The sequence below is a fragment of the Rhincodon typus genome, chromosome 39, assembly GCF_021869965.1.
Source record: "Rhincodon typus isolate 14 chromosome 39, sRhiTyp1.1, whole genome shotgun sequence".
Lineage (NCBI taxonomy): Eukaryota > Metazoa > Chordata > Chondrichthyes > Orectolobiformes > Rhincodontidae > Rhincodon > Rhincodon typus.
The window spans coordinates 6573988-6588269 of NC_063370.1; the positions used below are offsets into that span (position 1 = coordinate 6573988).

A 14282-nucleotide genomic window follows, 5' to 3' on the forward strand; every position below is an offset into this window, starting at 1 on the left:
GCCTGCTGTGTTCATCCAGCTCTACACCTTGTTATCTCTATGTCGAATAGGTGCTTTCTTTAGTGACAAGTGCAAGCAAGGTTGGCACGTAGTTACCCTCACCTAATTGCCCTTGAACTGAGTGACTTGTTGGGGCCATTTCAGAGGGCAGTTAAAGGGTCAGCCCCATCGCTGTGGGTCTGGAGTCACATGGAGGTCAGACCGGGTAAGATTTCCTTTGCTAAAGTGAACCAGGAGGGTTTTTACACCAATTGGTGCTAGTTTCATGGGTGCCATCACTGAAGTGAGCTTTCAGTTGTCTTCATTAAACTTAAATTCCACCAGTTACTGGCATGGTCGTTCACTGGTTAGCTCTGCCACCTCACAGCACTAGGGTTCTATTCCACCTTCGGGCAACTGTCTCTGTGTGGAGTTTGCACATTCTCCCCGTGTCTGCGTGGGCTTCCTCCGTGTGCTCCAGTTTCCTCCCACAGTCCAAAGATGTGCAGGTTAGGTGGATTGGCTATGCTAAATTACCCATAGTGCCCTGAGATGTTCAGGGTAGGGTCCATTGACCATGCTAAATTACCCATAGTGCCCTGAGATGTGCAGGTTAGGGTCCATTGACCATGCTAAATTACCCGTAGTGGCCAGAGATGTGCAGGGTAGGGTCCATTGACCATGCTAAATTACCCATAGTGCCCAGAGATGTGAAGGCTGGGTGGGTTAGCTGTGGGAAATGCTGGGTTACAGGGATAGGGCAGAGAAGTGAGTCTGGGTGGATGTTCTTTGGAGGGTTGGTGTGGGCCCAATGGCTGGCTTCCTGGGTTCTGAGTTGCCAGGGTGGGGTTTGAACTCACATCCCCAGAGGATTGCCCTTGGAGTGATGTTGAAACTTCCCCACCTCTTTTCCCCCACCCCTCCACAAGTTCATGCAGGATGGAGAGCACGGGGCAGATGGGGAGAAAGGACAGCTTGTATTTACCTCCCTGTTGTCCAGAGGCTCTTGATCAGCTGGGCAGACCTGCCCAGGAATCCTAGAAATAAGATCACAGCGTGTTACAATTGAGCGACAGGACACCCAAATCATTCTTACACCCAGTTGCAATAAAGATTTGCATCGTTTCCCTGAAATGGGTGTGTGACCACCAGTAACCAGCAGTTACCCATCAGTATGCAGGGGTCCTTCAGTGTCAACATTGCTTTCTGTTATCAAGGCGGGGTCATGCCAAGAGGTTGTGTCCTTCAGGATGGAAGTGGCCGTGGGGTTGGGAGGTGCTGTTTTCGGTGAATTTCTGCAGCACACCTTGTAGATGGTACACCCTGCTGTTAACCGAGCATCAGTGGTGGAGTTGAGTGAGTAATATCCTTCCATCCCTCCCAACTCAAGACACCGACACCCAACTCCACACTCGGGTGAATCTCCTTGAAGAACACTTACCATCTGAATGGGCACAGCCTCCGAGTGAAGGGACAACCCTTCAGAACTGAGATGAGGTGGAAGTCATTGCCACAGAGGGCTGTGGAGGCTAAGTCATTGAGTGTATTTAAGACAGAGATAGATAGGTTCTTGATTGGTAAGGGGATCGAGGGTTATGGGGAGAAAGCAGGAGAATGGGGTTGAGAAACACATCAGCCATGATCGAAGGTGGAGCAGACTCAATGGGCCAAATGGTCTAATTCTGCTCTTATACATTATGGCCTTAAGGACTCATTTTAACTACCTCAGGACAATGGATCTCATCTCCTACAAAGGGCCAAGCTCTCAACTTTTCTTTACATTCGTTCATGAGATGCGGTCATTCCTTGGCATGGCCAAACATTTATGGCCCATCCCTAATCGCCCTCGAAGAGGCCATGGGGAGGCACAGTCAGGGGTTTGAAAGATCCTTTGGAAGGAGGCTCCTGTCATTCTTAAATGACGATAACAGCGGACCATACATCTGGCTGGATACATGAATAGGAAGGGTTTAGAGGGATATGGGCCAAATGCCGGTAAATGGGAGTGGATACCTTATCGGTAAGGACGAGTTGGGCTGAAGGGTCTGTGTCTGTGCTGTATGACTCTATGCATTCCTCAGTCTTGGAATGTTGTTTGTATCAACAATGAGATGGCCTCTCATTCTTCAGAATTTCAGTGAATACAGGCTCGGTTCTCCTTAATCTCTCCTCCTGGGATAATCCCAGGGCTCTGCCTGGTAAATGCTACCCACAGCCCTGGACAGACCTTCCAACTGGCCAGTGCAGCTAAACACAGTTGAATAGCTAACGTCCTGAGTAAAGAGGTCGGAAGCTAGAAATAGCTTACATCTGAAAGTTTCAACGGGGCACGAGTAACATAAACGCGTTTTCCTTCACAACAACACGACGCATTTACAAGGTAGCACTGTTTTTATTAAGAAGGGAGAAATCTGGAATTATTTTTTCTAAAATGCATGGAAAATCCTCAAACTGGGGTTGGCGTATTTCCCCGTGGATTATCTCTGCTGTAACCAAACTGTCACACAGCTGGGCCACATCATAAAGTGAGCGATCTACGAATATTTACAACCAGAACAGAAACTCAGCAGGTCCGGCAGTATCCATGGAGAGAGAGAACGGAGTTAAACTTTCAGGTCCAGTGACGCTCTGTCAGACTCAGTCTCAGGATATGGGGTCGACCATCTGGGACTGAAACGAGGAAACACTTTTCTTGACTCCGAACGCGTGGGAATTCTCTCCCGCGGAGCCCGAGTTGAGATGATCTTTATTAGATTTTAAAGGCAGCAAGGGGCTTTGGGGAGGAAGCGGGAATGTGGATGTTAGGATAAAAGATTGGCCCATTGATTGGAGGACTGGAGCCAACTGACCCACTCCCGTTTCTGCGTAAGTGCGAGGAAAAGGCTTGCACACAGCAGGATCCCACGCGAGGCAGCACCTCACACGTCTGGAAGACGCCTAACAGCACCCCCCTCCCTCACCCTCACCCTCACCCCCTCTCCCCCATTCCCCGAGCCAATCTCCCAAGGGCACCCCGGGCCTACCTGAGGAGGGCACTGAGGCAGCTCTCACAGAAGCGGTGCCCACACTCGGTCTGCTTGGCATTACGCAGCACCCAGTGGCAATGCTCACACCTATACTTGCCATCGACGGGCTGGACAAATTCTTCGGAGTAGCCCCCTTCTGGCAGCTCAGCTCCTGGGATCTGGTGGGGCCTGCAGGAAGCGCTGGTGGGAGCCTCCTTTGGAGGTTGGTACGAGCACGCCTTTGACCTCTCTGAACCACTTCCTGTCGCCATTAACACTCCCCGAACGCGCTGAAAAATAAAAAGGGAGAGAGAGGAAAACAAACATTAACATCGCGATACTAGAAGGCTCTCGCTGTACAGGAGCAGGCCATTCCACCCCTCAAACCTATTCTAACACGTACTGGCATTTATTGTCATGTTAGTGTACCAAGAATCCCAAGTGTAGGCCCACGACCTACTCAATTAGGCTCCATGAGGCTGCAATCATACAAGAGAAACATTGTGCCTCAAAATACTTCACAGCGAACAACAATTGATTTTATTTGCATGGCGCCGTCAATGTCACATCCCAAAGTGTTGTTTGCATTGCTACAATCCAAATTTGATGGAGGGGGCAAGGATGTCGTTGGGACAGCTGACCATTGCATGGACAAAGAGTTAGGTTTTAAAGGGCATCTCAAAGGAGGGAAGAGATTGAGGCAGCGAGGCAGTGGGACTAGGGAAAGGAGATGCAGAACTTGGCACCTAGGTAGATGGAACCATGGCTGCTCATGGTGGATTGGTTGACAGTGGGGCTGCCAGGAAATCACAACGAGGGGAATGCAGAGATATTGGAGGGCTGGAGAGCACTACAGAGAGGGAAAGAGCAGAATGAGGATGTGAAAACAAGAAAGAGAGTCATAGAATCCCTACAGTGCAGATAGAGGCCATTCAGCCCATCGAGTCTGAAGAGCATCCCACCCTATCCTCATAAACCCGCATATCCCCACGGCTAACCCACCTAGCTTGCATATCCCTGGGCACTACGGAGCAAGCTAGCATGACCAATCCACCCTAACCTCTACATCCCCTAATCACATCCCTATCCACATCAATGGAGCGGAGGTGGAGAGGGTCGAGAGCGTTAAATTCCTAGGAGTGACGATAATCAACAATCTGTCCACCCCACCCCCAACGTTGATGCAATGATGAGGAAGGCATAACAACACCTCTTCTTCCTCAGGACGCTAAGGAAATTTGGCATGTTCATAGGGACCCTCACCCACTTTTACAGATGCAGCACTGAAAGCATTCTGTCTGGATGCATCATGGCCTGGTACAGCAACTGCTCTGCCCAGGAGCATCTTCAAAACTCTTCCGTTGGGCAAAACATACAAAAGCTTAAACACACATACCAACAGATTCAAGAACAGCTTGTTCCCTACTTTTACTAGACTGTGGAATGAACCTCTCAAATTTCAAACCTAATGTTGATCTTTCTTTGTGCACCTCCTGTGCAGCTGTAACCCTTTTTTTTCATAGAATCCCTACAGTGTGGAAACAGGCCATTTGGCCCAACAACCCACACCAACCCTCCGAAGAACATCCCATCTAGACCCATTCCCTACCCCATGTCTAAACCGCCTAACTTAAACATCCCTGGACACCATCGGCAATTTAACATGGCCAATCACCTATGCTGAACGTTGTATAGCTCGCTCTGTCTAAACACCCCGTCATCTGTATGTCCTTGTTTGCTATGATCTGCCTGTATGCTTGCAAAACACAACTTTTCACTGTACTCAGGCACATGTGACAATAAATCAAATCAAAATCTTTGGACTGTGGGAGGAAACCAGGCAGACACAGGGGAAAATGTGCAAACCACACAGATAGTTGCCTGAGGGTGGAATCGAACCCGGGTCCCTGGTGCTGTGAGGCAGCAGTGCTAACCACTGAGCCACCATGCTGCTTAAAACAAGCAATTGCTTGACCAATGGTCAAATATGGTGAGCTGAGGGGAGACTCACTGAGCTAACCCATCTCTGTTGCTTGATGGTTGGGACATTTCTGAAACAAAGATGCCACGTTTTGAACACTTGCTGTTGGTTCACACATTATATCCCATCCATGAGGGGAGGGGGAGGATGTTTGGTGATGTACCCAGAACCCTAGGCTAACATTCCAGAGAGCAAAGTTTTAATCTCACCCCCATTGAGAGATGGTGAAATTAGAATTCAATTAAAATATAATCTGGAATTTATAAAAATGCAATAAGCACTGTTGATTATAAGAATCCATCTGGCTCACTAATGTCCTTGAGGGAGGGAAATCTGCCATCCTTACCTAGTCTGGCCTACACGTGACTCCAAACCCACAGCAATGTGGTTGATTCTTAAATAGCCGAACGAGACGCCCAGCTCAAGGGTCAGTTAGGGATGAACAATAGATGTTCTCCCTGTCCAGAGTAACGGTAAAAATATACAAACTTGCATGCAATTTGCCAACGTGTCTAATTTGTGTCTTTCAAAAATCTGGGTTCTGATGACCATATTGAGATTTGATGAATTTTGAAGGACTGAGGCAAACTCTCCAACACCAGGACATGCCATTCCACTCCTGCCATCATTCCCATTGTTCCCTGGTCCCTCAGCAATTCTGGGCTTTTGTAGTTGCAGTACCAGCAGCTGCCTCACTTTCCTGGTGGCAGTGCTGAGCAGCTGAGGTCCTCTGAGGGGGTGGGGCAGGGGTTCAGAACTCCACACCAAGAAGCTCAATCCCCGGAAGTGACCTGGAGCTGAGGCTTTTCCCACCAGTGGGGTCCATCTGGAGCAGGACACTCGCTGGTGTGCAAAACCTCTCAGTAACGTCCAGGAAATGCCACACTAAGAATCTAATGATGATCATGAATCCATTGTCGGAAAAATCCATCTGGTTCACTAATGTCCTTTAGGGAAGGAAACTGCCATCCTTACCTGGTCTGGTCTACATGTGACTCCAGGCCCACAGCAATGTGGTTGACTCTCAACTGCCCTCTGGGTAATTAGGGATGGGCAATAAATGCTGCCCTGGCCAGTGACGCCCTCATCCCATGAATGAATAAAAAAAAGTCATCTCTGTGTGTATTTTTCTCTCTCTCTCCCTCTGCTCTGTGTCTATGTGTGTATGTGTCTCTGTATGTGTGTGCCAGTTTTTTAAATATGTTTGTGTGTGTGTGAGAGAGAGAGTGTGTAAGAGTGTGTGTGTGTGTGTGTGTGAGAGAGAGAGTGTGTAAGAGTGTGTGTGTGTGAGAGAGAGTGTGTAAGAGTGTGTGTGTGTGAGAGAGAGAGAGTGTGTAAGAGTGTGTGTGTGTGTGTGTGTGTGAGTGTGTGTATGTCTAACTGTACCTGTATGTGACTGTGTGTGCCTGGATTTGTACATGCATGTGTTTATGTCTGTGTGTGTGCATTTGCATGTCTGTCGTTGTGTGCCTGCATATGTGTCTGTGCGCGCCTGTGTATGTCTGTGTATGTGTATGTGTGTGTGTGTGTGTGTGTCTGTGTCTGTGTGTGTTTCTATGTATGTCTCCCTTTCTCTCTGCTCTCTGTCTTTGTGTGTGTGCATGAGCCTGCGTCCATGTGTGAGAGATTGTGTGAGTACGTCTGTGTGTGTGTATGAGTGAGTGTCTGTGTGTGTGTGAGTGATTGTGTGTGTGTTTGTGTGCATGTGTCTCTATTTGTGTCTGTTTGCGTGTAAGTGTGTGTGCATGTGCATGCGTGTGCGTGAGAGAGTGTGTGTGTGTATGTGTGTGTATGTCTGTGTCTGTTTGAGCATGAATGTCTGTGTGTGTGAGTGTGTCTATTAATGTGTGTATGTGCACACATGTGAGAGAGAGAGTGTGCATTTGTGTTTGTGTGTGTGTCTGTGTGGGTGCGTGTGTGTGTGAGTGTGAGTGTGTGTGTGCGTGTGTGTGTGTGTCTGTGTGTGTGTGTGTGTGTGTGCGCGAGTGTCTGTGTGTGTGTATGTGTGTGCGCGCGTGTGTGTGTGTCTGTATGTGTGTGTGTGTGTCTGTGTCTGTGTCAGTGTGTGTGTGTCTGTGTCTGTGTGTGTGTGTGTGTGTGTGTCTGTGTCTGTGTCTGTGTGTGTGTCTCTGTGTGTGTGTGTGTACGTGTGAGTGTCTGTGTGTCTGTATGTGTGTGTGTGCATCTGTCTCTCTGTGTGTAATGTGCAGAATGGGGTGGGGGAGCTGAGGCTTGGGGCTGTGAACCCGGTGTGTGTCTCTCACTATATCAGAGAGAAGGGGTTTTCCAGATTGGTCTGAGGTACATGGCCTGACACACGGTCAGCTCACTGCAGGACTCAGTCCTGTTCAAACAGCAACTGGAAACACTTCCGTCCAAATAAAAAGCCTCGCGGTGTTTTTAAAAACCAGTGCAGGGGGCCATTCTATCTCATCTTGTTCAAAGAAAGTCCAACTCAATCCCTTTTTGTGATTTCTCCCTTTGATCACTTTAGCCCCAAGAACAATATCTACATCCTTCTGGGAAATATTCAATATTTTGTCCTCAACCATTATCTGTGACAGAGAATTCCACTGGCTCCCCACTCTCTGGGTGAAGATATTTCTCCTCACCTCAGTCCCACCCCTGTATCCTTAGACTGCGACCCCCTGGATCTGGACTCCCCCCAGTCATCAGGAACATCGTTCCTGTATTTACACAGTCTAGTCCCTGTTAGAATGTTATAGGTTTCTATGGGACTCCCCCACTGCCCATTCTTCTAAAATCCACTGAATGTAGTCTTAACCGATCCTGTGTCTCCTCATACGTCAGTCCAACCATCCCAGGAATCAGTCTGGGAAACCCTTGTTGCACACCCTCCATCGCCAGAATATCCTTCCTCAGATAAGGAAACTAGAAAGACACATTAAAGTACTGGAGCAATTAAAAATGATCATGCATCAATAGGGTCCCGAGCTGAAACGTCAGCTTTCCTGCTCCTCTGATGCTGCCTGGCCTGTTGCGTTCCTCCAGCTCCCCACTGTGTTATCTCCAAGGTCGCCTGACATAGAACCAAAAAGGAATTGGCACCATGGTCCCACGCTCTCATTAGACAGAGACAGACAACTGGTGGTCATTTTACCCAAGTGTCACTGCACCTGAGGCGAGGGGAGAGGTTGGGAAGGAGTGTCACTTTCATGGTAATCTCAGCCAATGCAGGAATGAAACCCAGGTTTTTGGGCATCACTCTGAGTCAGAGACCAGCTGTCTGGCCAACTGAGCTAACCGACCCCTTTAGCACCAGGGGAGGGAATGGGTTGACTGATCACCTTAGTATTCCTGTTTCTCTGCAGGATTCCCGCTCATTAACCAACTACACAAGCCCATCGCAGATCAATAAATACCTGGGAGCTGGACGCAACGCAAAATGCCCCAGACAGTGTGGGTTTGAAGCGACAGGAGCTGTCTGTTCCATCTCTGCATCGAGACTGAGTTCAGTTTACATCAGGTGCAAACAGGAAGAATCCTTTTCTCTACTGCCTTCCTTCATTCCCAGAAACTGGGAATACTCCTCCTAGCTCCTCGCCATCCTGACTTGGAAATATATCGCCGTTCCTTCAGTGTCGCTGGGTCAAAATCCTAGAATTCCCTCCCTACAGTGGTTGTTCAATAAAAAGAAAACTGGCCTACATGTGACTCCAAACCCACAGCAATGTGGTTAATTCTTAATTGCCCTCTGGGCAATTAGGGATGGGCAATAAATGCTGGCCCAGCCAGAGACAGCTACATCAGATGAATGAATGAAGGAAAAGACCAGGCCATTAGTCACAGAGAGGAACTAGACCCAAAAGAAACTCTTAAAAGGATATATATTGTTCCATTACAATCAACTTGCACTGAACTGGGGGAATGATTACTTTAGGGCCCTGCTTTCATGCATTGGACACAACTTGGGGTGATGCAGTGGTACCTCTGAGCTAGGAGGCCCAGGTTCAAGTCCCACCTGCTCCATAGGGTGTGTCAATCCATCTCTGAACAGGTTGATTCAGGAAAATAAGAAGAAAGCTTAACCCCTGTGTTAGGCAAATGTGAGCTCAAATCCTTAAGTCAATTTTGGTCCTGGCTATTCAGGGGCTCGTGAACGCGGGCTCAAACCGGGGGGGGGAGATATTTTAAAAAAAGCTGTATTTATGTGGCACCAACACACAGCCCATAAATGGCTATTGAAGCTGTTGAGTTGCACACAGCAAGATCCCGCATACCAACATGCGACAATCATCAGATTTCTCTGTGATTTTCCCTGGAGCATCAGAGGCTGTGGGGTGACCTTATTGAAGTTTATAAAATCACAAGGGGCATTGGAGTGGCATGGTGGCTCAGTGGTTAGCACTGCTGCCTCACAGTGCCAGAGACCCAGGTTCAATTCCACACTCCAGTGACTATCTGTGTGGAGTTTGTATATTCTCCCTGTGTCTGTGTGGGTTTCCTCCCACAGTCCAAAGATATGCAGGTTGGCTGTGGGAAATTGTCCCATAGTGTGCAGGGTAGGGGGTGGAATGTTCTTCAGAGGGTCAGTGTGGGCTTGATGGGCCAAATGGAGGGATTTTATGATAGGGTGAATAGCCAATGTCTTTTCCCAGGGTAGGGGAGTCCAAAACTAGAGGGGCATAGGTTTAAGGTGAGAGTGGAAAGATTTAAAAGGGACCGAAGGGGCAATTTTTTCACACAGAGGGTGGTGCGTGTGTGGAATGAGCTGCCAGAGGAAGTGGTGGAGGCTGGATGGGTACATGAATAGGAAGGGTTTAGAGGGATATGGGCCAAATACTGGCAAATGGGACCAGATTAATTTAGGATATCGGGTCGACGTGGACGAGTTGGACCGAAGGGTCTGCTTCCGTGCTGTACATCTCTATGATCCTATGCTGGTTGAAGGATGAATATTGGTCTGGGATACTATAGTGGGGTTGGGCGGTTGAAGAGAGAGAGAGAGACTCCCCAGCTCTTCCTTGACGTAGCACCAGGGGATGTGTTACATCCATGTGACAGAGTCACTAGGCTTGACATGTTCAGCCAAAGGATGGTACCTCTGGCACAGCGGCACTCCTACAGCGCTGCACCAAAGCGCCAGCTTGGATTATTGTCTGGGACAGGGGATTTGAAACCACGGATACAAACATGGCAATGAGCTACAGCCCTCAGCAATAAGTCACATAAACAAAAAGCTAGCAGAACAAAGGATTTTGCAGGAGGAGATGTCAAGACCAGCATTTGAGAAGTATGTGCCCCAAAATTCAGAGGAGACAAAGACCCATGAGACAACACCCACGCCACACCAAGCTCGAAATTGGCCACTTCACTCGAATCAGGGTCGCATTTGTTTCAAGCCAAATTGATGGAGTTAAAGTTTAAAAGTGAAATGTGAATTAAGTTGAAGCTAGAGTGGGTGCTAAAGAAGGTGTATGGCATGCGTCGGTCGGGTAACTGAGTACAAGAGTCGGGATGCCATGTTGCAGCTTTGTAAGACTTTGGTCAGGCCACACTCAGTGTATTGCGTTCAGTTGTGATCGCCACATTGCAGGAAGGATGTGGAGGCTTCGGAGAGGGTGCAGAAGAGGTTTACCAGGATGCTGCCTGGGTTAGAGGGTATGAGCTATAAGCAGAGGCTAGAAAAACTCAGGCTGTTTTCTCTGGAGCGGCAGAGGCTGAGGGGAGACTTGATAGAAGTCTACAAAATTATGGGATGCATAGATAAGATTGACGGTGAGAATCGTTTTCCCAGAGTTGAAATGTCTAAAACTACAGGGTGTGTATTTAAGGCAAGAGGGGGAAGGTTCAAAGGAGATGTGAGGGGCAAGTTTTTTATACAGAGAGCTGTAGGAGTCTGGAATGCGCTGCCAGGGGTGGGTGGTGGGGGCAGACACGATAGGGATGTTTAAGAGACTTTTAGATAAGTGCATGAATTTGCAAGGAATGGAGGGATGTGGAGCAAGGGCTGGCAGAAGGGATTAGTTTAATTTGGCATCATGTTCAGCACAACATTGTGGGCCGAAGGGCCTGTTCCTGTGCCATACAGTTCTACATTCTATATTCTAAAGTGAAGTTAAATAAAATGAGTTAAAGACGAAGTTGGAGGAAATAAAAAGTAAATGTTGCCAAGAATGTATGTTTTAGGTTGACAATATACTGTGGGCACTGGAGATCTGAAATAAGCAAGGAGATTGCTGGAGAAACTCAGCAGGTCTGCCAGCATCTGTGAAGAGAGAAACAGAATTAACGTTTCGAGTCTACTGACCCTTCCTCAGTTCTGGACTCAAAACGTTAACTCTGTTTTGCTCTCTCTCTCTCTCTCTCCACAGATGTTGGCAGACCTGCTGAATTTCTAGAGCATTCCCTGTGTTTGTTTCATGCCTCGATCTCTTGCCCACTGTCACAAAGCATTACACTCTGAAAGAACCTAAATTCTACACATGACCTACTCTCAAAAACCATTAAAATTCAGCTTACGATAGTTGCTGAGATCATAGAATCCTGTCAGTGTGGGAGTAGGCCATTCAGCCCAGAGAGACCACACCAACAACCCTGCGTTGCCCATGGCTGCGCATCCCTGGGCAATTTAGCATGGCCAATGCACCCTAACCTGCACGTCATTGGGCTGTGGGAGGAAACCGGAGCACCCACATACAGACATAGGGAGGGTATGCAAACTCCACACAGACAGTTGCCTGAGGGTAGGATTGAACCCAGGACCCTGGCGCTGTGAGGCAGCAGTGCTAACCACTGTATCACCCCAAATACCAACAGCCAACACAACATTATAACTACTTTGAGTGTGGTACCCAGGAATGTTGCTGTTTTGGGCTCCACAAACCTCCCAGAGGTCTCTATCCTGCCATAGCCAGTTTTTTTTTTGCCCCTAGTTAAATTAATTAAACAGAAACCTTCAAAGAAAATGGAATTAAAGAAACTTTACGTCTTCATGTCCCCTAGATTGCTCCTCCCAGTTCCTGCCTACTGCACTGTCCTGGAGAGGTTCAGACAATCCCAGAGGAGCTGGAAAATATCCAAAGGATGGAGATTGCACCAACAGATGCATCAATTTGAAACGTCTTCTGATGGCGTGGGCGGGCACTGCATCATTTTATTCCAAAGAACTGACTGCCCTGCCGCCCATCTCTCACCTAACCTGCCCTTTGCTTCTGTGCAGCCTTTCCCACGGAGGCTATTCGACTGCTAAAGGCGCCGGGCTCTTCCCTGCCTTGTGGACACACTGTGTCAAGGGACACAGCGTCCGCTGACAGCACCCATCTCGCTAAAAACTTTTCCGAACGCACGATGGGATGAACTCTGACGGCTGATTGCGTCTCCAAAGGATACTCGCAGTTACATGATGAACATTCTGACACAAATGCACCAGCTCTCTATAAAGGCCCAGCAAATGCTGATCCCTGACACACCTCCTCTAGGTTCTAGAGTAACGAGGCCAAATTCACTTCTCCGACCGCCTGGACCGAGTGAGCGAGCCTGGGATAAAACTCGGATCTTCCGTGTTAATTTCGGAAAGCGATGAAACTCGTTCTCGCTAAAACCGAACACACCGATTGGCAGGAACAGCTGAGTGAGCAGGCAAACGTCGGCCAGCTCGAGTACAACGTCGGACATGTGAAATCGTTCGCTTCAGCAAGAAGAATTTGAAAACGCAACCTTGCCTACGTGGGTAACAACTGTGGAATTCCAAAACGCCGAGGGATCTGGCTATTTTATTGAACGAGGCAGTCCATATACAAATGCAGCCAGATCTGGACAAGAGCCAGGCTTGGGTTGACAAGTAGCAAATGACAGGCAATGACCATCCCCAGGAAAGGGAATCTAACTGTCATCTCTTGGTATCATCATCACTGAATCCCACACTATCACCATCCTGGGGGTTACCATTGACAAGAAACTGAACTGGACTCACCACATAAGCACAGTGGCTATAAGAGCAGGTCAGAGGCTGTGATCATAGAATCTAACAGCGTGGAAACAGGCCATCCACCACACCAAGCCCACACCGCCCCTCTGAAGAGCAACCCACCCTAACACATTCCCCTACCCCTGCATTTTCCCATGTCTAAGCCACCCAGCCTGCACACTATGGAGCAATTTAGCATGGCCGATCCACCCCTAACCTGCACATCTTCAGACTGTGGGAGGAAACTCACGCAGGCACAGGGAGAACGTACAAACGCCACACAGACAGTCACCCGAGGGTGGGATCAAACCCGGGTCCCTGGCGCCATGAGGCAGCAGCGCTAACCAGCTGGGGCACTGGGTCAAACTGCCTCAAGGCATTGTGGGTCTACCCACACCATGTGAGCTGCAGTGGGTCAAGAAGGCAGTCAGCACCACCTTCTGAGAATCACTGCAGTGTCACACTGCAGAAGGAGGTCATTCAACCCATCAGTTCCACAACAGCAAATGAGCATCCAGTGCCAGTCTCCTACCTTTTCCTTAATCCTTTGCACATTCTTTATTTCTAAATAACCATCCAATGTCCTCTTGAACACCTCAATACAATTTCCAGGTGGTGCATTCCACCCCCTAACCCCACTCGCTCAGAGAAAACGTTTTCTCTCACATCACAATTTGCTCTTTTTAGCAATCAATTTATATCTACGCCCTCTGCTTCTTGTTTGTGTTTATACAATTCTTCTGGATCTATTCTATCCAGCCAGCTCGTGATTTTGAAAATCTTCTCCTAGCGTCCTTCTCTCCAAGGAGAACAGTCCAATGTCTTCAAACAATCTTCATCACTGACATTCCACATCCCAAGAACTGTTCTTCGCTACTCTCTCCATATGATCTCAAGAACAAACAATACTGGCCAAAACACCAAGCCCAACTTCTCATGAATAAATGTCACAAAAAGTTACTATGGAATTGACAGAATGCCGCCTGAGTGAGAGGGTGTGAGCGATAAGGAGGGGCTGGGCTAACTCAGGTTGTTTTCTCTGGAGAGGGGAGACTCGATAGAAGTCTATACAATTACGAGAGGCATACACAGGGCTGAAGGTCAGAATATTTTTTCCCACATTTCAAATATCCCTGACAGTGTGGTGCTCCCTCAGCACCGACCCTCTGCCAGTGCGGCGCTCCCTCAGCACTAACGCTCCCATAGTGCGGCGCTCCCTCAGCACTGACCCTCCGACAGTGCGGCGCTCCCTCAGCACTGACCCTGTGACAGTGCGGTGCTCCCTCAGCACTGATCCTCCAACAGCGCTCCCTCAGCACTGACCCTCCTGACACACCGAAGGTCAGTACTGAGGGAGTGCCGCACTGTCGGAGGGTCAGTATTGAGG

At 48.6% G+C, this 14282-nt stretch overlaps 1 protein-coding gene across 1 annotated transcript in view; it reads right to left on the reverse strand.

Moving 5' to 3' along the window:
* LOC109926380 (TNF receptor-associated factor 3-like) overlaps positions 1 to 14282 on the reverse strand; it is a 42432-nt gene that overhangs the window by 27115 nt on the left and 1035 nt on the right. Inside the window, exons 2-3 of the mRNA XM_048618212.1 lie at positions 3003 to 3274; positions 965 to 1016 (exon numbers count right to left, since the gene is read on the reverse strand). Coding sequence (XP_048474169.1) covers positions 965 to 1016; positions 3003 to 3256 — 306 coding nt within the window. The 5' untranslated portion in view covers positions 3257 to 3274. The remainder of the gene's footprint in view (positions 1 to 964; positions 1017 to 3002; positions 3275 to 14282) is intronic.